Source organism: Charadrius vociferus, unplaced genomic scaffold (genome assembly GCF_000708025.1).
Source record: "Charadrius vociferus isolate BGI_N301 unplaced genomic scaffold, ASM70802v2 scaffold315, whole genome shotgun sequence".
Lineage (NCBI taxonomy): Eukaryota > Metazoa > Chordata > Aves > Charadriiformes > Charadriidae > Charadrius > Charadrius vociferus.
In genome coordinates, this window is record NW_009648453.1 from 371779 (window position 1) to 395714 (window position 23936).

General features: G+C 34.9%; 1 protein-coding gene across 1 annotated transcript in view; it reads right to left on the minus strand.

The window, feature by feature from the left end:
• CCDC141 (coiled-coil domain containing 141) overlaps positions 1-23174 on the minus strand; it is an 89298-nt gene extending 66124 nt beyond the window's left edge. The window contains exons 1-4 of the mRNA XM_009885624.1: positions 23073-23174; positions 21287-21409; positions 3604-3795; positions 1354-1462 (exon numbers count right to left, since the gene is read on the minus strand). Of these exons, the coding sequence (XP_009883926.1) occupies positions 1354-1462; positions 3604-3795; positions 21287-21409; positions 23073-23174 (526 nt within the window). The remainder of the gene's footprint in view (positions 1-1353; positions 1463-3603; positions 3796-21286; positions 21410-23072) is intronic.
• Positions 23175-23936: the final 762 nt, after the last annotated feature.

The following is a 23936-nucleotide window of genomic DNA, read 5'->3' on the forward strand; positions in this document are numbered from 1 at the left end:
CAGAGCTCAGTGTCATTTTCCCAAATTTGATGTAGCTAAGACAGATCAAGAAGCCAAGCAATTGCAACCACTTTCCTGCATCTGAGGAAAGGCTTATCTCCGTCAAAGCAGTCTTCCTCTGGCAAACCATTTCATCTGATTCTTAGTTATAGACCCTCTTTTGAGCAATTACTGCCAGGTACTTCAGGTTAAAATTGCTATACAGTGAGTACTTTTCTCCCATGAGGATTGAATTGGAAGCCCTAAACCCCATATTAGAATTTCCTGAGTTCAAGGCTCTATTCAGTCTCTTGAGAAGAATACCTGGCACTAAAGGTAGCTAAAAATATTTAAGCTGGTCTCCACTAGTGAATAATAAAGTATAGTTAATATTCTGTCAATTAGCAATCTTACAGCAAAATTTGTTTAAAATTACAAAGATGGAGTCTGAAGTCTTATAAAAATAACAGAACCATATGGAATTGCAAAGGTGACTGAAGTAGCCACACAATGAGATTGGGTTTGGGAAAATTTTTTTGCCCTTTTTGAATGAAGAGTACTACAACATGGTAGAAGATGCTTCACATGAAAATTTGAAAGAACAGAAAGAAGTCACATGAAAGAAATTTTCTCAGAAAACATATGTGCAGGAAAGCTGTGGTGGAAGGGGAGAGAGCTCCTTTTTCCCACGAGTGTTACAGTGCTAACTGCAGAACTTCTTGGAGCAGATCGGACAACTCAATGGGGAAGTGAAACACAACCCCACTCCTCAAAGGCAGAAGCTCAGTGCAGGGAACCATTGTAAGCAAATAGGTTCTGAAGCTGGCTAGTTGCCACCTCTATCTTATAGCTCCCACTCTCACTTCACCACTTCTGCTTCAAACCTCATCCCTAGGCGAAGGAAAGCAGAGGGCAGACTTCTCCTCTGGCCGCTCTCAAGAAACTGTAGGACCTTACAGAGAACTGTTACCAGAGCCAATAGGAAAATGCTAATTCATCGGTAGCTTTGATAACTTTGATGAAATTTCTCATGGAACAGAAGGACGGTTTTAGAACTTGCTTGCCAACCAGCATTAAATGTCAGCTTGGTTTCCTGGCAGCTCACCTGACTTGGACTGCCTTGAAATCAGAAGACAAGCTGTTCTGCAGCAAAGATGGAACTATGAGAGCACTAGCTCAAAACCAGGAGGTTTTTCATATATTTCAGGAGGCATGATAAAGAGTTATTTCACCATTATATTTTTCCAAATAGAATATTTTCATATTTGTTCTAAGAATTTTTTTTTTTTTTAAATATGCACAGGAAGAGTAAATTCAGCCTTCCAGGAGTCAGTGCACAATCACATACCATCAGGAGTGGAATACAGTTTGTACCTTTTGTATGATGCTCTTGTTGCAGGAGGAGTTCTCTCAAAGAGTCAATATTGTCAAACTCTTGGGCATTTTTCAGGAAATCTTCAACTTGGTCAATTTTAACAGCAAACTGCATTAAGAACACAAAGGGTCAAAGAAGCACAGTATAATTTTCTTTTGCAGAATTTCATATAACCTCTGTATTATATGGAAAGTTCAGGAGAATTTGTAAATTCTTGGTAAAAGGAATTTTTAATGACTGTTAGATAAAGATGCTTTGTGGCCTTTATGCACCTTCTGTTTTTTTGAGGTTTTCATTGATTGAGGGAACCCAAATTTCAGTTGATGTACTCTGTAATTACAGTTTGTCATTTTATGAATCATCTTTCCTACCTAGCCTTCATATCCACTGAAAATAAATTCTTATGGAAGAATCAGTTAAATCATTTAACATGAACAAAGCCTTTAACTTGAGTCTCCTTCCCAGAGCTTGTTTCTAATTATGGGCGGGAAAAAAATAAGGGCAACATCAGAGAGAGATACAATCTTCAAGCCAATCTTTTGAAAGCAGAAATGAGTAGCAAATTTAAGCTAACTAATATTATGGTAAACACAGCAATTAATCATAGTGGGCAGAGTGAAGTTAGATTACTCCTTTACAGCTCATTTTTTCCACAGGTTCCATATTTTAAACATTGAAACATGCTGTGTTTCAGGGAGATCTAGAGCAGGTTTGGTAATCTGCTGAGACTGTTAAAACTAGGATTGGAATTCTGCATTTGGCTTCCACATCTGCAATTCCAAATATGAGTAGCTCAGAGAAAGTGGAGGCACATACTCTGCATCTCAGCCAATCTGTATCAATTCTACTGCTTCATTTCAAGAATGAAGAAACCAGTAGAGTTCAAACTTGTGTTTCAGTGTAAGCAAAGATGTTGAAACCTATGATGAAATTAAGGAAGATGAAAAGCAAGCACTCTGCTTTTTCTGTCTTTTTTCTCCTTTTCGATCTGCATGCTATGAAAGAAATCCATCAGGTATCAACATTAGAGACTTGAGTTCTGATTTTCACTAAAGACTATACTTGAGATACGTTTTGTGTTTTATCACAATAAAACAAAGATTTCCATAATCACAGGTTGTCATTTAAAGAAAAGCCTTTCCATAAGAAGTTTCAGAAACTCCTATTTAAATTGTTATTGGATTTCTTTTTCCTTTCTATGTATATATAATATGTGTGAACTGTGCTGTGCTCTAGCTGACGCTTTTTATTTTAATGACATAAGTCTGTTGCAGGGGCAATTCAGCTAACCCCTTAAGGATTTAGCCTGCACTAGGTCAACCTTTGGTAGTACAGAATTTATCATAGTGACACTTATGCCAACTCTGTACCAATTTCTTTGTATAATACATATCACCAGGACACAATAATTAGTAGATTGTTTATCTTGGAGTTCTTTGGACAGTTAGCAGTAGAATGGTTGCTTCTGTAATTTATAGGTGGCACAGGGCTATTGTAGAAACAAAATTATCAGGGAGAATTATTAAACTCTTGAAAGCTCCAGGGATGCAGGGAGCATTGAATGCAAGGCTACACAGAGTGAGGACACACCTGCAGGGCATGGAATCTCTCCTTGCTTTAGCTCGCTGTGCATCAGTGAATTAGCATAAGAGATACAGAAAAATGGGTAAACAGGGAAAGACAACCCCCTGAAATCTGTCTCTGGCCTCACACAATTGTCCTTTTGTGCACATCTGCACATTGAAGTCTCAGGTAACGGACTGGCAAGTTAGACTAATGTTTAGTTTGCATAATTAGAATAGCTGTATGAATATTCCAATGTAAAACCTTCACTGGCCAATCTTTAGTAAGCATTAGTGAAGGCATCTGAGAATTTAGTTTTTTCAACACCAAATAATTTGAATCATAAGGAGTGAAAGATATGTGCAGAATGTCCATAGCCACTGGATTACATATTTTAGGGTTTGGTCCATTTCCATTTTTCACTGTCATTTTCTGCCAAGTACCAATTTTGGAGACATCATGGCTAAGATATTTCTTAAAGTCTACATGGTTTTTTTTGTTCAGCTTCATCCTGAACTATCCAGAAAGTGGAAAAGGAAAGATGCATCTAGAGATTTTTATTTTCTTAATTGCTTCAACCTTTAGGAGTGCAATGAACATATAAAACAGAGTAAAATTACAGTGGACAGAGTACCTGTAAGATGTGGGAGGTTTCAAGTCAAGAATCATTTGATTTAAATACAAACCTCCAGAGCATTTTCAAAGAACACTGAAGTAAGTTCCAGAAGAGCTTGTCGCTTCTCTAACATAATGATGAGGGCATCCCATGCATCCCCAAGGGTCTCTGCCATGGCATCATAAACCTGACTCTTTTCTTTGTTCTCCTCTGCAGCCTTGTCTGCTTCATGCAGCAGGTCCCATACCTGGTCTTCCAAAGCCTGAGAAGAATAAAAGGAAAAAAAAAAAAAAGGGGGGGGGGGGGGGCAAGAAACTGTAAACAGAATCCTAAACACTGTGCTGACACTGGTGTCGGGACACTTTTTCAGTATAATAGGTCTAAAACTACCCACAAGTCTCTATCTCGTGTTTTATTTCCAGTTCCTAGTGACAGGAGTGTAGCTGTTCCTGCATGTTTCATAACAAGCTTCTGAATTTCATCAGTACCTGAAGCAACGTTTCTATCAAATTTCTTTTAAAAAAAAGCGTTAAGAGAATTTATCATTTCCAATATTTAGATTAAAATGGGTTTAATCTCCTTAATGGGTTTCATCTCCTTAAACACAAACCTTCCTGGAAGTTGTAGCAATGCATATATGATGGCATACGAAAGATCCAAAATATTACATTACCTGACATTACAAGCTTTAAAAGTTTCTAAGGTAACTTACTTATAAGTCTCCAATGACTTCAATGCAATCCAGACAAGCGTAGCTTGAACATATGCCCGCATTCTCCAGAAAACCACCAAATTTATGCAATGTTTCAATTTCAGCTCACTGCATTTCTCAAGCTGTCTACCAAATAATAATACTCTATTGTCAAGAAAATCGTTCTACTGTGTTTCATTCCCTTTACTAATCTCATAATGAGAGGAGAACTGCTGGGCCATTTTCCAGCTTATGTTAAAAATCTTTAGTGTTTCAGAAAAAATGATTAGCAATAGTTAGATATTCTCCCTCCACCCCCCACCCCCATCTTGGGTTTTTTCATGAGCATGAATTAATAAAGTGCCAATTTCTGCTGTTATTACAGGTGCTATCACATGAATGTGTAATGGGAAAAGAAATCTATATTAGGCGAATTAAAATCTATGATAACACATTCTCATGACACAGACTCTAATAAAGGCTAAAGAATTGGAAAACTTTGAAATCTCTTGACATAGCCAACTGAAAAGAGGAAATTGCAGAAAACTTCATTGTTCTAAACACAGAACCATAACCTCCAGTCCTCCCTAGACCTTGTGTACTACACAGCTACTACTATCAGCCTGAACTGAAGAGGTTCATCAGTTCTCTCTAAAAGCAATACTGTGAGAACAGTATAATAAACTATGGAACTTTTATTCTTTCTTTGTGGAAAAAAAAAAAGAAAAGAAAAAAAAAGAGATTATATTAACTTGACTTCACAGACAACCAACTATGAAAACAAACAGTGCTAAAATTAACAGGCATGAGAGCAGCTCCAACAAACACATCTTTTTCCACAGTATATAGAAAAGTCATTATCAGCAACATGAATGCATGCTTATTGTTTGGTGACAAACCCATCAAAAAGAGCATCTGATCAAAAGCCCGTGTTCTAGAGAACAATACACAATCCATGTTATTTTCTGAGTACCAAGAAGAGGAAATGATGTTTTCTAATCCTTCTTGTAAAACCAGTTCTTTTTGTTCTGTTGAATCCCCATCCTGATTGCCTCATAATATGAGAGCAGAAGCGGAAACTCCCAAATGCTACCTATTCTGTACTAAAGTAGAAATCTGATTAACATTTATTTAAAATGATGCTTTGACTTTAAATGAGGTCATTTACATGGAGTAGATACTGTCACTCTGATGTAACTATTGATAGCAACTGTTTTATATCTCCATTATAGCACAATGAGACAAAAAACAGATCAGGAAAAACAGCTCGCCTTGGGAATCTAATCTAAAGTATTCCAGTCAACTTTTATTCAATAATATTTATCTAGCTGACAAGGTAACTGAGGCTTGCTGCAGGTGTTTTTCTACTCTTACATGTAGCAGTCAGGATCCTTATTATTAGAAATTTAAAAAAAAAGCAGCACTGATTCATAATAATTTTTAAACTGGAGAGATTATATGGTTGTACAATTAATAAAATTTAAACCCCAGGTTCATCAAAACAATGGTAATAAGTTAATGGATTTTAATTTAAAATTTTCATGAGCTCAGTTCATCTTTCACTGGAATCTTTAAGCACAGTTCTTTCAACTCTTTCTTGGTTTTCCTTTTATTAGTTTGCATCATAATTTCTCAATTATTTTTATACTGTCAGAGACATAAAATTTTTATGTTTTCCATGTAAGACTGGATTTTGCTAAATATATGCACAATCTCTTCAGAGCAAACAAAGCCTTGGTTCTTTGTTCAACCTCAAAAAAACTCTGAACTCCAAGTACTAACTGCCAAGTGTTACCTGCGTTGGATGAATTCTGGCCAACAGACCTAAAGGAAGTTTGTTTGTTTGCTAGCACCTTGAATAAAATATCTTGTGAAAGTCTTGTGGAAGCTTTAAGGCCCAAAGTGTAGAATAAAAGAAATATCATGACAGAAGATGAATGAATGAAATAAACAAGAATGTGACTTCCTCGACCTGTGATGGCAGACTAGGATGAGGTTAATGTAGACATACTTCAGAGTGCTTACTAGATATAGTTGAAAATGCTTTACCAATATTTTTGCTGTAAAATGATTTTCAAACTTCTTTATGCCAAGCATTAGCTTTTAGCAGATAAGTTTGACTTCATTTGAAAAAGTGATCACCAGAAGTTAAATAATATAAAACAAAACCAGAAAATTCTGCTGTCATGACTCCATTATGTCCACTTTCCTTTATTTGTTGGGTTTCCTAATCATGACAGTTCTTTCAGACATCACAGAAGTTCAGCAAAGCTGCTTATTATTGGAGAAACAATCCTGGAGGAAATATTGGCTTTTAGTGGAGAATGAAGTTATGAGACATCTGAAATAGATATTCCATAAAAAATTACATCAGAATTCTAAGAGTGCAGTCAAAATCATTCTGCTGAAAACAAAAAGCTTGCTCTAAGTGGTGGCTAGCATATTAAATCTCCAGATTTGTTTTCTAACAGGCATTGTTTTCAGTTAAAAATGACAAAAAAAGTCAGGGGTTATTTTCCCTGATTATTTATCAAGGAATTGGGAAATTAGCAAAAGGGTAGTATATAGTATTCCCACCTCTCTTACAAAACCTATTACGTTTTACTGAAAACAATGAAGGGGAGGCGCTCCCCGGCTAGTAATTGCCTTTAGATGTAACCTACAGGCACAATGGCCGCATAAGGCACATCTTTTTCTCCTTGTTTGAGAACACTGCGTTTTAGGTAAGGTCTTGAAATCTCCAATGGTCAATACAATACCAAAAGGAAGGACAAAGTTACTTTGTCTGAAAGGCCTTTTTACCCATCTTATCAGGCCCCATCCTCTATTTTCCAATTGTTAACTTCAGATGCATGGGATTTGCACAATAAAAACAGATCAAGCACATCTAAAGCAAACCTAGATTAATCATTAACAGTGTAGTCACATTTCTATTGTGTTATATAATGCTGGTAAAATTGGTAGTTAGGCTCATGTGCTTTTTCGTTCTCATCTTACTAATTACACCGCTGAATTTGTTCTTAAGCTTTTGCACAAGGAATACTAACGAACAATTTCTTTAACTGAAGCCACTTGCCAATAGGTAAATGAGTACGCATAACTATAATATTGAATGTATAGAGTATTTGAAGAGCAGCGTAAGTATATTTTAGTCTTCCAATTCATTTCTAAGGCCAGCTGTTCCTGTTATCATTCATTACATTTCACAGACAACGTAAAGGCAGGGTATGACATTTACATTCCTTCAAAACAGACCTAGATATTGATTCTCAGAATCTATTTTGAAAACAAAGCCAGACTGCTTGGAAGATGATTTTAAAAGACTACCATAATAAAAGCACAGTATAAATGTTATTGGTACATGGTACAATGTTATTGTACCATGAAGACAGTCAAGGATAATTTGACTAGCTTTTCAGATATATAAAAGAGGAATTTATTACTAATTTTCTGTCACACGGCTTTTTTCTCTGCCCAATTTCATCAAAATAATCAATATTTTGTAACTGCATATGATAACATGACATGAAATGCCTAGAGCTCTGCTTGTCTACAGGACATAAAAATGTTTCACTCTTCTGTAACAGCTCAGCTTACTCAAAGCAATAGCACTCAAGAACCAAATTCAACACTAACAATATTTTACATTTAGAAAAACAATATTTGAGAAGGATAATGAATCAGGAAATATGATATGATTTTTTAAAAAGCTATAAAAATGGAAAATAAATAAGGTTTATGGATTTCATTCATTTTTTCAATAGCTTAACTACTGATGAATGAAGGCATATGAAGAGACCACAAAAGAGAAAACAAAACAATGAACAAAGGTTTCGTGTGCAGACTGGGTGTCATTCTCCAGTCTTGTCATTTATCACTCAACACTAGGAACTGGTTATAATGTCCTAAAGTTTATTTTAAAATAGACCTAAAACTTACGGCTATGTCCTACAACAAATAAAGTCCATGTGGTTTTTTGATTCTTTGATTTTGATTCACGATCTTTTAGTAGGAAAAGGAAGTTCATGTCAGAGTTCAAGTACTAAATGTCAATTCAGTTTTATGCAGTGTTAAAATTTTCATCATTTGGATTGTTCTAAAATTTGGTGAGAAGACTAGAAACCCGTGAAGATACTTGCTTCTCTGGGAAGCTACCTACCCTCAACAGGCAAGATCCAAACCAAACCCACAGTTTTAACAATTGATACCACGGGTGAGATCCTCATCCCCTCCCTTTCCAGCCACTTCAAGAGGCTTGCAGAGAGCTGGAGTCCTGAAAGCCCCCAGTTTATTTCCAACCTGCAAAGTGTGGCTCTAGTGAAGAGGGAAACCACGAGATTGTTTCTTGAGGTCAGAAACATAAAACAGTGTAGAATGTACAGACCAGAGATAGTTATTACTGAAAAAGCCTTTTGCCCTCTGTTTCTTTGCTCCCTCCATGTTTTGTCCAAGATAGTTCAGCAGACGTTCCAGCCCAAGGCTGACATAACCCAAAGACAGCTTATCACTTCCCAAACTACTTCCTTATTTGCTATGAGTGCTGTGCTCCATTGCAGATTCTTACCTCCAAATGTTCTAAAGAATGTGAAAGGTCATATGATTATTTTTTTTCCTAACTACTAAGTTAAAGTTATTTTATGTTGTAACACACAGTCTACCCTCTTATTTTATAGGCAGACATTTTTAGTTGTAATCTACAGGCTACAAAGCTGCTTCAAACATGCTGAGATATTTGTATGTCTCTGCTGCTACAGAATTATCTCATTTCAACAACATTATCTATAAAATATTATGTAGCTAATATTGGTTTTAGAGGGGAAAAAATAGACTTTCTACTGCAAGGAGCATACCAAGGCATGAACTACTCACAATATTTCTAAATCTTGGCAAACCTTATGCAGAGCTGCGAAAAGTTGCACTGAAGTATGTGCATCTGATCTTCACATTTCATTTCAGTGTAATCTTCAATAGGAAAGCTACTGAGTTTATAGATTTTAAACTCCTCAAACCAGTTTACGTGGCAATAAAAAAAGAAAAAAGCCAAAATATCTTATGGCCTGATCAAGCCTAAAAAGTCAAGTCAAACCTGCTCCACAGTCTAATATTCTGGAAAAATCCTATCAGTTGTACATATGTCATTTCTCTGTGCATTGTAAGCATCTGTTCAATTTTACCCCTGGCTGTACTTAATCCCAGCTGAGAAAAGGAAAGAGGAAACAGGAGCCAGACAGGAGAACCTGGGACAGAAGAAGAAATGCCTTTCTGAGCCAGCAACACCTGGGGCAGGTGCAAGAGTTAACAATATGTTGAATATCACTGCTCATAAAGATTTACTGCTGATTGCCTTTAAACCTTCTTTTTTTTTTTTTTTTTTTTTTTTTTTAAAATCAGTATACATCACCAAGATCTCATTGCATTGTATTAAATTGAAATTAACACCTCTCTTCACAGGGAAAGCTTACTCCTAAAGAATCATTTATAAAAAAATTACCAGGAAGACCTGTGAGATGTTTGACAAAATTGTGCCACAACAGTTCATAAACTGCAAGAATCATACTTTTATACAAAAGTATATATAGCAACAACAGTATTTAACACAACAATAATAATACACTGAATTAACTGTAACTGCAGCCATCTCTAGTTTAATCAAGTTCTCTCCTGTTTCTTAATCTTGTCTCCTGTCCTTGCCAATTTGAGTGTGCTCATTCACAGTGCTGCCAGTTTGCAATGGTATTGCTTCAGAGAAAATGGTGCAGCCATGGGTAAGTGTACACTATGGTATCTGTTTTGAATGCAGCTGGTGAAGACACACCTGTGGTAAATTTTAAGTCACTCATTCAGTGCAGTGTCAGCAGCTTATAGCTCAGTGCTAGTGCAGTATTTACTTCTCAAGTTGTTTTTATTACTTTCACTGTATCTTCACTGAAAGTCGCGACCAAATATTTCTGCCATCTGCACTATAAATCCTTTAGTGCAGTGCAGCTCAAAAAAAGAGCTGAGAACAATTGCAACTTATCACTTCTTGCCACAGGATGCTTGGAACTTAACTAAGCGTTATAGGGCTTTGAGCACAAGAAATGCACCAGCTGCAAATGAAAAAGTCCTGTTCTTGATGGACATAGAATCATTCCTAGAAAGGTTTCTAAAGGTATACGACTAAAGTTGGGCAGACAATTTTAGTGGAAGCAGCAGGTAACTGTGGTTCATACTACTGCTGCTGCACTGCTAGCTATGTCTGAGATCAGACATCCATACAAGGTGTAAGCATAAATGCTACACTGCTAGCTATGTCTGAGATAGTTGATTTAAAGTTAGTTCACAGACATCCATACAAGGTGTAAGCATAAGATAGACCTGCTGCCAGAACTCAGAATATAACTTTCAAACCAGAAACAACATAGGTTTCTAATAACCCAATTACTGTATTACCCATATGCAGCAAAGTATCCAGAAGGTTTTCAATTACCGTACGCAATAGTGCTCCTCAGACACCTTTCAGTTGCTCACTTACCTTATCATTTCTGGTTGAATAGTTTCATGGTCCCACCTTCATACACTTATATACAAAAGAAATTGTTATGTACTGATTCCGATTAGAGTTTTGGCATTGTCTTGAGCTTGCAAAACTGTTCATTGCTCACAATCACTTATATGCAAATATACAAGAATATCTAACCTTATGGCATAGTTAAAGAAGTATACTTAGAGCATATACAGCTAGAATTATTAATATACTTATTTGACCTAAGCCTGCTCTATTTAAGTGTAATTGGATTTCCTTATTTATGCTTTCATTGCATTTTGAATTTTAATTCCGAAACTTCAATTTCTAAAATTCAGTTTAGCAAAAAAAAAAAAAAAAAAGGCAAACCAATATATAGTGCAGGAAATAGAGTTAATACTGCAGTTCTTACCAAATCCATGCTCATTCCATGGCTGATGAGATGTATTTTAGGGAATACATATTATTCATAGAAGAGAAAAAAACATGCTTTCTTGGCTCTGGGGCCAAGGAGGTGCCTTGCTTTAACCTTTGTTCATCACATTTAAGAAATACTTAAAACCTGTCAAAGTAGGGCTGTGGGAAAAAATAATGCATGTTTAAGGTATATTTCTGTTACTCTATAACTTTATGTAATCATTACAGGTTTTGGGTTCCTTTTTGCTCTATGAAAAAACTGTCTTTCAATAAAACTGCTAATGTTCAATTCACTCGTATTTTTAGGTAAAGTTTAACTTAAACAGCTCTTTAAAAATATCTACCAGTTTCTGCCAAACCAATAAAGTTTTCCGGTACGATAAAAAAAAGTGTGCAGTAAGCAGCATTTTACCCTTCCTGTCCAATGAAAACACATTGATCATTTCTGCTTTTCTTGAGATGGCAAAATTTCATACTAGATCTGACTTTCAAGAGCTTCAAAAAAGTATCAAGTACTGGATGAATGGGCAGAATAAATCATGCCCTTCTTGCATTGGCAACTCAGAAACAGTGCTAAGACAACAACAAAAAACTCATTTGGGTAGCTCATGCAAGGCTGCTCCTGGGCATCTCTTTTATAGACATAAACTGCTTGTAGCCAGCTCTGCACAAATAATCATTTTTCTAACAGATGGATGGAGGCATTTATCGGGAGGATAGTCAGTGAATCTCTCAAACTAAGCAACCATTATGGGGTGCTGCATCTTCAGGTACTTTCAATTCAACATTGTTTATGCTAGCTAATTGAATTGAAGAATAAAGATTACTTTAAAAATAAAAAAGCCAACAACTTCCCTTCATAATTTTTGCAACCATTGATAGGAATTTGCTCATTAGTTAGCTGAAAATGACTCTGCATGTATAGCTCAATGGTCCCCACAGACTTTTTTCAGACTTACATGTAGTGTCTTTATTTTGCAGAACATGGCCAAGTAGCAATGTTTACTAGCATATGCAAATCCACTGTCCAGCCTCTGTATGTTGATATGTTCAACAAGCCTATTTACACTCCAAAGCATAAACATTGATCCTTAGGGTGAAAGGAAATCAATGCTGCTTTAGCCCTTTTGGTCTCTCCTCTGTCTTCTAAAGAGGTTAGAGCAGGCTAACACCTTGAAGCGTTTAACCAGCTTAATTTCTTGTTTATTAATTATATCAAAATTTTTACTGAAAATTTACTTGTTGGTTCGAGGAAACACAAAATTCATTTTGTGTTAGACCACAACCAGCACTTAAAAAGAAAAAACTGAACCCAAACAAAAAAAACCCAAGCACCCCAAAAAAACCCAAGCAGTAGGTAGATGGAATTTATGCTGCCCTTCCACAGGCTATTTTAAAGGACAGAAGACTAAAGATAACTTTTAACCATGTCTGGGCTTTAGAAGACCCATATTGGTAGACCCTGCTGAGGAAATTCAGAAGACTCCCACATGCCCTGGGAAAGATGATGTCCTACAGACCTCTCCCATCAAACTATTGAAGACCCAGGATCTGAATTTACTTCATCAGGAATAACTATAACTCTAAACTGAATTTGGTCCTCAGCATTTTTTCACATTCCAGTAATAACAATTAAATCACTTTCATACTCATGATGGATGTTTGAACCATCCGAAAAAAAGAAAAACAAAGAAGCTAGTCTATGAAACAAGTGAAGGGAGACTTTGTAAACATTTTTATCTTTTTGAGTATCTGTACACTTTCCACTAAAATACCACATCTCCAAGATAAGATATTGACAGGCTCTGTTTAATAAAATTAGCATAACAGAAGAAATTAGTTGATAACCTGAGTCCATAATTTAAGGCATACAGAGAGGTGTCATTTCCTATGTTGCATTGAACACATATTTTCTTCCAGAGAATTTTGAGTGCAGTAGCAAGTATTTCACCTTTTTTTTTGTCTGTGAATAACACCGGCATGCAAGGGCAGGAACGGGTTAAGAGAGCAGCTGTCGAATGCTTTGAATACGTCTAAAAAATAAATGCTACTTCTAAACCAGCCATTTTAATACTACTGGATAAAAAGTTGATGAAGTAAGGCACTAAGAGAAGCCATTATTACGTTTCTTACTGAGGCATAAAATGACTGCATGCACAACAACTCTATAAAAGTAATGGCATTCATTAATTATCCAGCATGAGATTTTCTTTACATTCTGGAACAGCTCTGTAACTAATATAACAGGAATTAAATGGGTATGTGATATTGATAGTCTCTTTACTAATTCAACATCTTAATATTAACCTATGAAAAGAAATAATTGCCATGACTTAATACTGACATGTTAAAAAAAAAAAAAAAAAGGTAAAATATTTTCAGAACTTCACACACAGATTGCTTGTCACTAGTAGGTTAATTTTGCCCAAATTTACATACCACTTTGACAGCTGTCCTGAATACACTGTGGAAAAACAGGTGGCATCAGAGGTAGTTCCATTTGGAATTTCTTGGCAGGGTCTGACTTTTTAAAGAGCTGGCTTTTTTATATTTTGGAGTACAACTAGATGTGCATTTATCCTGACATTGCATCAGCTCCAGTATATTAAAAAGACATTTCAAATGTATAAGATTTCCTAAGTACTCAGGATGGACACTGTAAAATTGATATAGGGTGCAGAAGTAGATTTCCTTCTTTTAGAAGCCTTTTTTCCAAACAGGTTGTTAATTAACATTTGTACCTGACCAGCGTGCTGTATTTTTCAGTAATTGATTAGCTGTGAGACACACAGTCCCCAAGACACAGGGAAAAGTGGGATAACTTTCGAAAACTATCAGTCATGCTTCATTTAATTACTGTGTGATGAATTGAAACCGAACCAAAGAAAATTTGAAAGCTAAAGCAAAGTATAGTGCCATATTTAATGAAATGCAAAAACCCATGGTGCATCAAGTTACAAAAAAGAATTACAAAATTGTTCGTGTGTAATAACTTTTTTGTTTTTATAACCGATTCATGGAAACTTTGAAATAGACTTAATATTAAATTTTTTTTAATGTCTATTGAAAATGGTTCACACTTAAAATAGCTCTCCTGTGGTGTTTACCCACGCAATACATTTATGACAATCTCAGTCTCTCTGCTAATCCAGACAAAATATTTTCTTAGTCCACTCTAAGAAATAAGATGATACGCTTCCCTTTGATATCCCTACTAGGATAAACCTACCATCAGTTTAATGTTGGCTTTTTTCAGTATAGATGACCAGAATTCTAAATTTCGTACTTCCTAATTCCCTTCAGAATAGTTGTGAGTACCAGATCCTAGACGGCTTCCACAGCCATGGCTGTTAAAACTTGTTCTACAATCAAGTATTAAACTTAAGGCCGCAAGAGAAATTCTTGCCATTACTTTAAGTGCATGACCTTGTATTTGGATTGTTAAACAGTGTAAGATTTCTGTTATTATACAACTGAAGTTCATCAGCTTCCTCCTGACCCTCTTCCTTTCATAATCAGGTTCATTTCAGGTTCACCATTTCATGATGAGGTGCATGATCAGATTGTTCCCAATGAACAATATTCTCATCGGAGCTGAGTATTGGATTGCTCTGTAAGGAGAGAATTTTTGAAAACTCTCCACCTTTCATTCTTTTTTCCATCTATTTCTGCCTCTCATTGTCATTTCCTGAAAAACAGGTAGGGCTTGTCAAACAGATTGAGCAGACTCGCATGCGCATCTGACTGGATCACACATTTCTTTCATAATTACGGAATTATACCTAGTTTATCTTTAAACCCCAACCCTACTCCGTTGTTTCTTTCCTTCTTCCTTCCTTATATTTCTTCTCATTATTATTTTGGGCCAAATTTCACACTTGGGCTCATGTTTTATGCAGTACAAAGGTCCAGCTTCAAATTCTTACAGCGAATATTGTAATACGGAATTTTCAGAGGTGTAAACTACCCTTGTCACTGAGATGCTGCTACAATTAATCTTCATTTATAGGTAGCACTGAAATTATACAACACAAATAGTTATTACCTTGAAGCCTAGAAAGTAGTCCTAAAACTATTTTGAGAAAAATACTATTTCAGTAGGAATGTTGTTTATGCAAATATTGAAACTAGTGAGTGAGCTGAACATTGAAAAAGATATTTATTAAATCATACCTTTCCCCTTCTTTTTTTTAACCCCTCAAATCAATTGCAAAATCATCTCTGCTTTACAATGAAAATGCAGCTGTACTTTGCTGCTAATTGTACTGCTGGGTACCTTAATAATTAATTATAAATGATTCAGAAGATATTAACAAATCATTTCTTCCATGACAAATTTACTGAAAAATAAGCATTATGAAAATATTTTTACTTGAAATAGCTGAAAGACTAATTTAAAACATATCAAATGCAAAAAATGAGCATATTATATTATTGCTTTTTGAAGAATGTAATTTTCTAATTTGTTTTTCTTGTACATTAGCATATAAATTACTATTTTGCAATTTATGCTCTGTGAATTGAAGTAAATAAAATAATTAGGAGCAATCTTCAGGTTCATGAACCAAATTAATAACAGCATTGGTTTTAAACTTAAGTTCATAGGCTAGATTTATTTCTGTTTTGTAGCGGTTCTGCTACAGTCTCTTTTATGATAAAAAACAGAACTTTGGATGCAAACCAAGAATGCCGCTGTTTGCCTTAGTGGGGATTTTAACATTGTCATAGCCAAAAGCATGGCAACAGACACACAGTATTTTTTTTTTTTTTTTTTTAAAAAAATGATCCAGAAAGCATTAATATTGGGAGATTCAAACATTAAGAAAGCTTGTTATCTCTGAACAGGGATTCTGTTGGAAACAACTGAATTATGGAGAACAGAAAGGCAGAGAAATATGTATGCACAAGGTAATCAATACCGTTTTACCTCCTGGAAGCTTTGTCTCTTAAGTTTTTCTGGTTTTGACTCTTCTCTCATTTATTTGAAATTGTAAAGAATGAGATATGAAAACATACGTGTATATATATATATATATATATTTGCATTTCCAGAATGTATAAACCTAGTGGAGGTCATCTAAACAAGGATGAGGCGAATGTTAGGAAGGAGACTTGCATGAAATCATAGGAGTCGATGTTTTCAACAAAACTGTTACTGCTGATACGGTCTAACTTAGAAAAACAGAAACAGAATATATTAGTTTATAATCAGAACATATTAGTTGATACCACTGAAGGGTCAAATCCCAAAGAGAAAGGGCTATGATTCCAAACCTAAAAACAATTATGCTTAATCCTTAACCATATTCAAAAGAAACATTTTATTTCAGTTCATGGAACCTGCAACAATGAATACATTTAAGTGTTAGCAGCATCTAGACCTGTCAAATGAATTCATCAATTATAAAAGGATACGTAGTTCTTTAACACTTACAACACCAAATTTATGTCCAAAGGAAAGCAAATCTGTACGTTTGCTTAGAACAAGTGACAACATATAGGAATTTTCCTGATACTAAACAAGTTCTATTAATCTTCCAGTTTACTAGTAGTCACTATGACAACTGAACAAAAACAAATAGAATAATTTCCACTATAAAGCACATCAATATTACAAATGAAATTTCAAGAACACTGAAAGAAATATTAACTAGTTGTTGTAAACATCATGCACATCATGTTTTTTTGTTTAGCCTCAGTTTTATTATTTCCTGTTCAGCATTTATTCGTTCAACTCTATTAACAGTAACATGTCTGTTTCTGAATCCATAAACATTTGAAATGGGGAACTTTTCAAAAGATGTATTCTGCTTTTTGTTAAAATAATTGGGTGTTCCAAATTCCCAAATTCAATAGAACAAATTTAAATCAGTAGTGAGTATGACAGAGTACATTCTATCATAGGAAACTTGGATATGTTTTTTCCTAATGCCCTAAAGTATACACACCAGTTTTATCACAGTAATTCTGAACATTAAAAGCAGTAAAGAAAGGTTCTAAAAATCACCGCTTTCTCATTCAATGGGTCTGTTGCTATTGCCCTTTAAAGTACCATCTGCCTTACTGAGTGTCAAATGGTTATTTAGAGTTTTTTAACTCCTGTTAACATTGCTAAGCCAAAAACAATTCCCTGGAATAGTGAGCTGGATTACATTCCTTTTTCTCTAGCATCAGAATTACTATAAACTAATCACCCGTCGTTGTGCCAAATTTTTTCCTTACTTACACCTGTGAGTCCTCAATGTATAAAGCCAATGAAAGAATTTGGCCCAAATATTTTGATTGTAACTTACAATACATATACTGTGATGAGAATAATGAAACTAAAAAGCAAAAGGATGATCAAAACCAGAATGAGTTTGTAAAATGACATGGGATAATGCCAGCATGTTCAATTATTCCATAAATTATCTTCTAAAAGTCCATAGGTTCTTCAGCACTGATTCCAAAGATGTATTTAGTATTAATCAACTAGCTCTTCCCTCTTAAGCAGGACTAGTTTCACACTCAAATCATTGCTGGTTCAGGAATTTTTGCCTATCCTACACAAATACTTAACTTCGAATTTTATTGAATTAATCAGCAAAGTTAAGCATATGTGTGTCCAGTACTAGTATCTGTCACAATACATGATTTATTTCGCATTTTTTTTAATATAACAGTAAAAGAGAAATAGAAAAACAATTCAAAGCTGCCTCACTGTTGTATTTTAAAATCAGGTGACTGAAAAAATCCACAATATACAAAGTTGTATACATTTCCTGGGGATCCGAGTGGAAAAATTCTTAATTATAGTGTTTTCTACTTGTAAACCATTTCTAGCTCTAAAATTAAAAAAAGTAAGGATTCCATCCTCCCTTCTCTTTAATGAAGTGCAGTAGAAAAATATAAACTTTTTTCCTCTTGCTATAATGCAACTTTCTAATCTTCTTACTTTGAAAATTTACAGACCGATAAAAAACAAATGAAGCTCATATGGCATTTAGCAACTTTTCAAATTCATACAAGTTTAATCATTGAAGCAATTCAAATCATCATCAATAGAAACACTAAGTGTAATAAATGCACTATTTTAAATTAAATGATCTTTTTTTGATGGATATTCATAATTTATTTTATGGTAGCCTTCATTTTCATAAATGTGCTGTTCTAACAAGATCTTTCTGATTTCCTATATACTATATTAGCATTACTACAGTTGCATGTAAGGGGTTTAAAAAGATGTGTAAACCTGAGGTAAAATAGCACAATCTTGCCACGTAACTGGAACATGTTTTACTTGAGCACAAGACCTTAGCTTCATCTTTACCTTTTTTTTTTTAGGGTATTTATAATGCATTCCAGACCCCAAGATCTAATTAAGAGCAAAAATAAATATGTTATATGCTGCCATATACTATCATTGATGGAGTCAGTTGGATCAAGTTAGTAATTGAAAATAATAACTTGAAGTCGATATGGAAGAATTAAAAACTGTGCTGGATAAGACTGCAGCTGGGAGAACATTCATGTATTTGTATAATTAATTCTTGATAAAATTTACAAAATTATGTTTTTCACTAAGGGTAAAAGATCAAATAGAATTGTGTATACTGGACATCATCAAAACAAGGATCATCTAACAACAGCAATTTTGTATTATCTTTTCAACCCCTCTCCTGCCCACATTTCTAAAATTTTTTTTATCCTCTCATAAGTAACTAAATTTTTATGCCCATAAATGTTGAAGATTGAAACACTACTACCTCTTTATCCATATTCACATAACTAATGCATAATTCATTAACAATTGCTAAGTGGAAAAATTTCTTTAATCAATACTTCAAAGACTTAGAATTGTCCTTGTAAAAACTTTTGATGAGTGGATTTAGTAACTTAAGACTGAATAATTACTGACAAGTGTTAACAGCTTACTGCAAGACAGAAAGGGTCATGTCTGAAAAATGCACAGTCATTACAAATTATAACGATATTGCAGTCCTATATTATTGCAGATCTTAAATTATTGAAGAAAAAATAGTTATTTGGAACTTAATCCTTTTACAGAATGTTCATTAATCAGTGCTGAATTTTGCAAGGACTGCAAGTATAAAACATGAAATAATGAGTATTTGTTCCTGATATATTTGGATGACAAGCATTCTTTAACAATTTATGCATAATAAATTTTCTGATCTGATATAATCTATTAAGTTCTGGAGATCCAAATGAGGATCAGTCTTCTGGGTTCAAGCAATCATTCACAAGGCCTCACAAATATGAGTGAAAAATTTTAGCGTTTTCATTAATATTAACTAAAATATTTGTGATTATTTTATTATTTTAATATTTATTGTGAACAGAAAACAAGGTAAATGCTGTTAAATGAAAAACAAACTTAAGTTTCCATACATCTAGACTAATAGGAATAGAAAGTGAAACATTTGCATGAACATAAGAGAGCATGAAATGCTGTTGGATTATTTAATTTGTTCAATATTTAAGTTTTTTTTTTTAACAAAAAGAAACATATCCAAAAAAAATTTTAGTTTAAAGACTTCTTAAAAAAAAAAAAAATAGAATAGCAGCTTGAAAGTTCATCTAGAGATTTCATCTATAACAGCATTTTGGGGATATTTCCCCCCTTTTTTTAACTTTCTGTTTTCTTTAATACAATTTTTTCCAGGTTGGAGTCTATGGAGAGGACTTTATTATTTTACTGTCCTTGTTCATGTCCTTACAAGTTTTCAGGAAAACCTATAAGGTCTCTCTTAGAACAAAATTTATATTATTTTCTTCCACTTAGCAAACAATATCTAATACAAATATATATCACACTAAGGTTTGACTTGATGGTAGAATGTTATTTGAACCCTTGTTTTTCTTTTAAAGATTGGAATTACTGTGTTTTCTTTTTCCACTTTTTAAGGTTTTTTTATTTTTTTATTTTTTTTATTTTACAATTAGGCAAGAAAACTCAGCTGCTTGCTGTTGTCAGTGTGTAAGAACTCAGCTTATTCTGAATTGTTCAAACAGGATACAGCAGCTTGTTCCAAGAGTGCCTAAGTGTAGCCCTGGTGGAAATAAAGATGAGGTACTCGCATAAGTGAAGATAACTGAACCACGCTCTTGGGTTTTTTTGGGGGGTGGGGTTTTCTTTTGTAGTCCTATTCTTCATATTATTCAAAATCCACACTATGTATCATATTAGATTTCATTCCCTACGTACTGTGTTAAGATTTCCTCACATATATTTGAGAGTAATAGTGACTGGGGCAGTACATAGCCACTAGCATTAAATCAAATGCACTTGATCCTATCCAGATTGTGCTTGCTCTTTCAGATCTGAATTTCATGTAATCTCAAAAAAAATTAAACTAGATAAAATCCATTAAGATAAATCACTGCACACAGCTCCAAAATTTTAGAGAAATTTACTTGTTTACAGATATAAAGTCAAGCTGCCCTATCAAAACATGAAAATAAAATTTCCTCCTAGGTGCCTTTAGAATCTTCTCAGTGTCAAACATCCACATTTAAAATAATTCAGCTTTTCCATGAAAGCATGTCACTTTGTGTTGAAATGTCAGAGCTGTTATAATACACTCTCAAGAACGCTAAAACCTGATTTGAGGTCTGTTACCTAGCTAAAATCTTCCTAGCTCAAGACAAGCAATTTTTAACGGTATGATATCATTCTTAGCGTAAATTACATCAATTAATTTTCAATAAAAATATGCCTGGAATGTCTACTGCAGACTTACAAAGAGCTTGCTTGTGTTTACAGCTGTTATGAACTAATCAAACTTTTCATAACATTGAAGAATTAAAAAAAAAAAAAAAAACTTACATTCCATTAGATTTAGCAGTTACTGAGGGCTGTGGGAATTTTTCACTTGACTGAACAGTAATGTATAAAATGGAAAAAACAGTGCATCTTTGCTGCCGTTATCAAAAAATGGTAATTAACACTAAGCATATTTTTCCAGTGCTGAGGCCTAACTTTGATCTGTTACACTGACAAAGGCTGAATATATTTCTTCCCTTGTGGAGCTTAACCTAACAACCTCATCGCAACAGGAGGCCCAGGCAGCTATGTCAGCTGCTGTACCTGAACTATAATCACTGGATGTATTTTTCTGTGGTCTTATCATGCCTTACCTTAAGTTTAGCTAGGAGGAATTCATGATCTTGCCGTAGCTTTTTAGTCTCATCTTGATTGCTGCCAATTTCTAATAAATTTGGTGTTGATTCAGCCAGCTGAAGCTTCACCCATTTTCCACACTGTAATAAGTAAATAATTCCAGCCTTCAGAAAACACAAGCTTTCCTTTATTTATTTACTCACACAGCCTCCTCACTCATACTTTCTATGGTCATAGGAGGACAGGGACTCATAAACATGTATTCAACTGCAGAATGAAGACATAGAGAATACAATACAAACTTCATTTCATTTGAAATAGGTATCAAAATGCCAGACTCGAGTCTTACCCGATAGCTACTGTAAATTTGGTTTTGCCTGTGACGAGTAAGATTATCACAATGAGCCAAAAAGGTTTCTCCAACTCGTCTCCGCTTTCAGCTGAAGATTGCACAGATAGTTTAGGAAACTTGGTGGATGGGGGGTGGGCAGAAGTTACAAATATATTACAGCAGATGCAAAGATCATAACCCAAATCTTATTTCTACCACACAGATCCAGCATACCTATATACTGAATGTATACCTAGAGAGAGGTTGTACAACTAGCAGCAGGGACACTTAACAGCCTTTGGAATAGGAACCCAAACAGCAGACTCCCATAGTGTCCTGAAGGATGCACATGGAACGTAAGCTCAGCAGCAGCCCAAAGCATAGCTGATTCTTTCCTCACTGTGTTCCAGAACTGCTACAATCTGAGAAGTATAACTGAGAGAGGATGGTGATACGGAATGAAGCAGTGATGTCACTGGAGGCTAGCATGGTTCCCACAGCACACAGGAAAAATAAAAGTCTTCACCCTAAACTTAGGTCTCCTTGCAGGAAAATCAGTCCCCCACAGAGGCAGACAGAGTCTACCAGGAAGGGTGAGAACTGATCGGAGAGAACTTTCCCACTGGCACAACTGAGGTAAATCTATCCTGAATAATCACCCTAATTCAGTGACAGCCCAACTCATTATCACCTTATTCTGCATTACAGACAAACTGTAGTGGCTGAGACTCGTATGTTTTCCAAGTTGCCTGGAGAATGAAGAATCAAACTGTCAATAAATTCCAGCTGGGATTCAGTACCTAGGCACCCAGCTTTACTCCCCATGCCAAATTTTGTGCAAGCTGTAGGTGCAGATTCCAGCTCACAAAACAGGCCTTTAGGTGCTTAGAAGCACAACACATAAGGGCTTCTACTAAAACACATGGGAATATAAATTTACAGCTTTCAAAAATCATCATTCATTACCAGTTTTAGGCTTCCCCCCCAGCAAATACTTCAAAAAAAGACACACAATCTGCATTTATGGAGTTGGTAGACTACTTATTATGTAAAATTATTGCTGAGCATAGTTTGAAAAAAACTCTTGAGGGTCTCAACTACGATTAAAGGTAACATCATGCTTATTAACATATTTCCATGGCACTCTGTCTTTATCTCTTTTTAAACAGAGTAAGAAGAATTCTTTGCCTTTAAGAGCCTACATAGTTTGGCCAAATTAAAAAAAAAAAAAAAAAAAAAGAGAGAGAAACAAAAAACCCCAAAACAAAAAAAACCCCACCAACCAAAAATACCCCCATCAAACAACAAAGAGAACTTGTGAAAGGTTAACTTCCAATGATGCTCTATTAGATGTTAACTGGTTAAATGACCTTGCCTTATCATTTTATGCTAACTATTCATTTGCACAGAACATTTAAAAGAAGTAGGAATCACTAAGCAGCAGAAAGCCAATCTAGCAGTTGCTGCCTTACCTTAAGTACAGCTATAACAATACTGGCATCCCCAGCCTGAACAGCAACTGAACTGACTGTTGTTGTAGAAAGCTTCTGGTCTGAACTGGCTTCATTTGACATGGTGTTTCCAAACAGGACTTCAGATATTAAAGCAGACTTGAAACGTTCTTGCAAAGTCCTCTGTCCATTTCAGAAAGCAACAGAGTTGCTTGGATTCATTCAGTGAAATAGCTCAGCTAACACTGATTACTCTGCCAAAAGGAAAGAACAGGAGGTTAAAAATAGACAACTCCATTGAGTTTATCATTCTTGAGAGAGATTTGACACACCCCTAGTTTGGTAGCATTAAGCTGCCTGTTCTTTTTTGTCACCATCTGAAGTGTGAAGGGTTTCTTCCATGAACACCTGACACTGGCTAACCAAAGGAATAAAGATTCTCGAATTGAAACAGCAAGAAAAAAAATTACTATTGAGTCTATACAGACAAACCCAGTGTTTTGAGGTTTCAAAACATACAACTACACAGTCTACATTTTCACATTCTACAAGTACAATATTTTCTCATTTACTGGTCACTGAATATATTTGCTTAGTGTAATTCTTCCACTGAGTCAAAGTATTTAAACAGGATGAACATGTGTGTATAAGTCAGATGCTGAATCAAAACAGACGGGATTTTTAATCCAAAAATATTTTCAAGTATAGTGACCATAACAACCAGGCAAGGAAACTAAGTACTTTGCGTGAATTCTTAAGGAGTGTTTTATTCCTGCCTAAGATTAAGATAATTTATTAGCTTTTCAATTTAATCATCAGTTGCTTCTATATTTTTTCTTTTTTTTTTTTTTTTTTTTTTTTTTTTTTTTTTTTTATTCTAAAGGA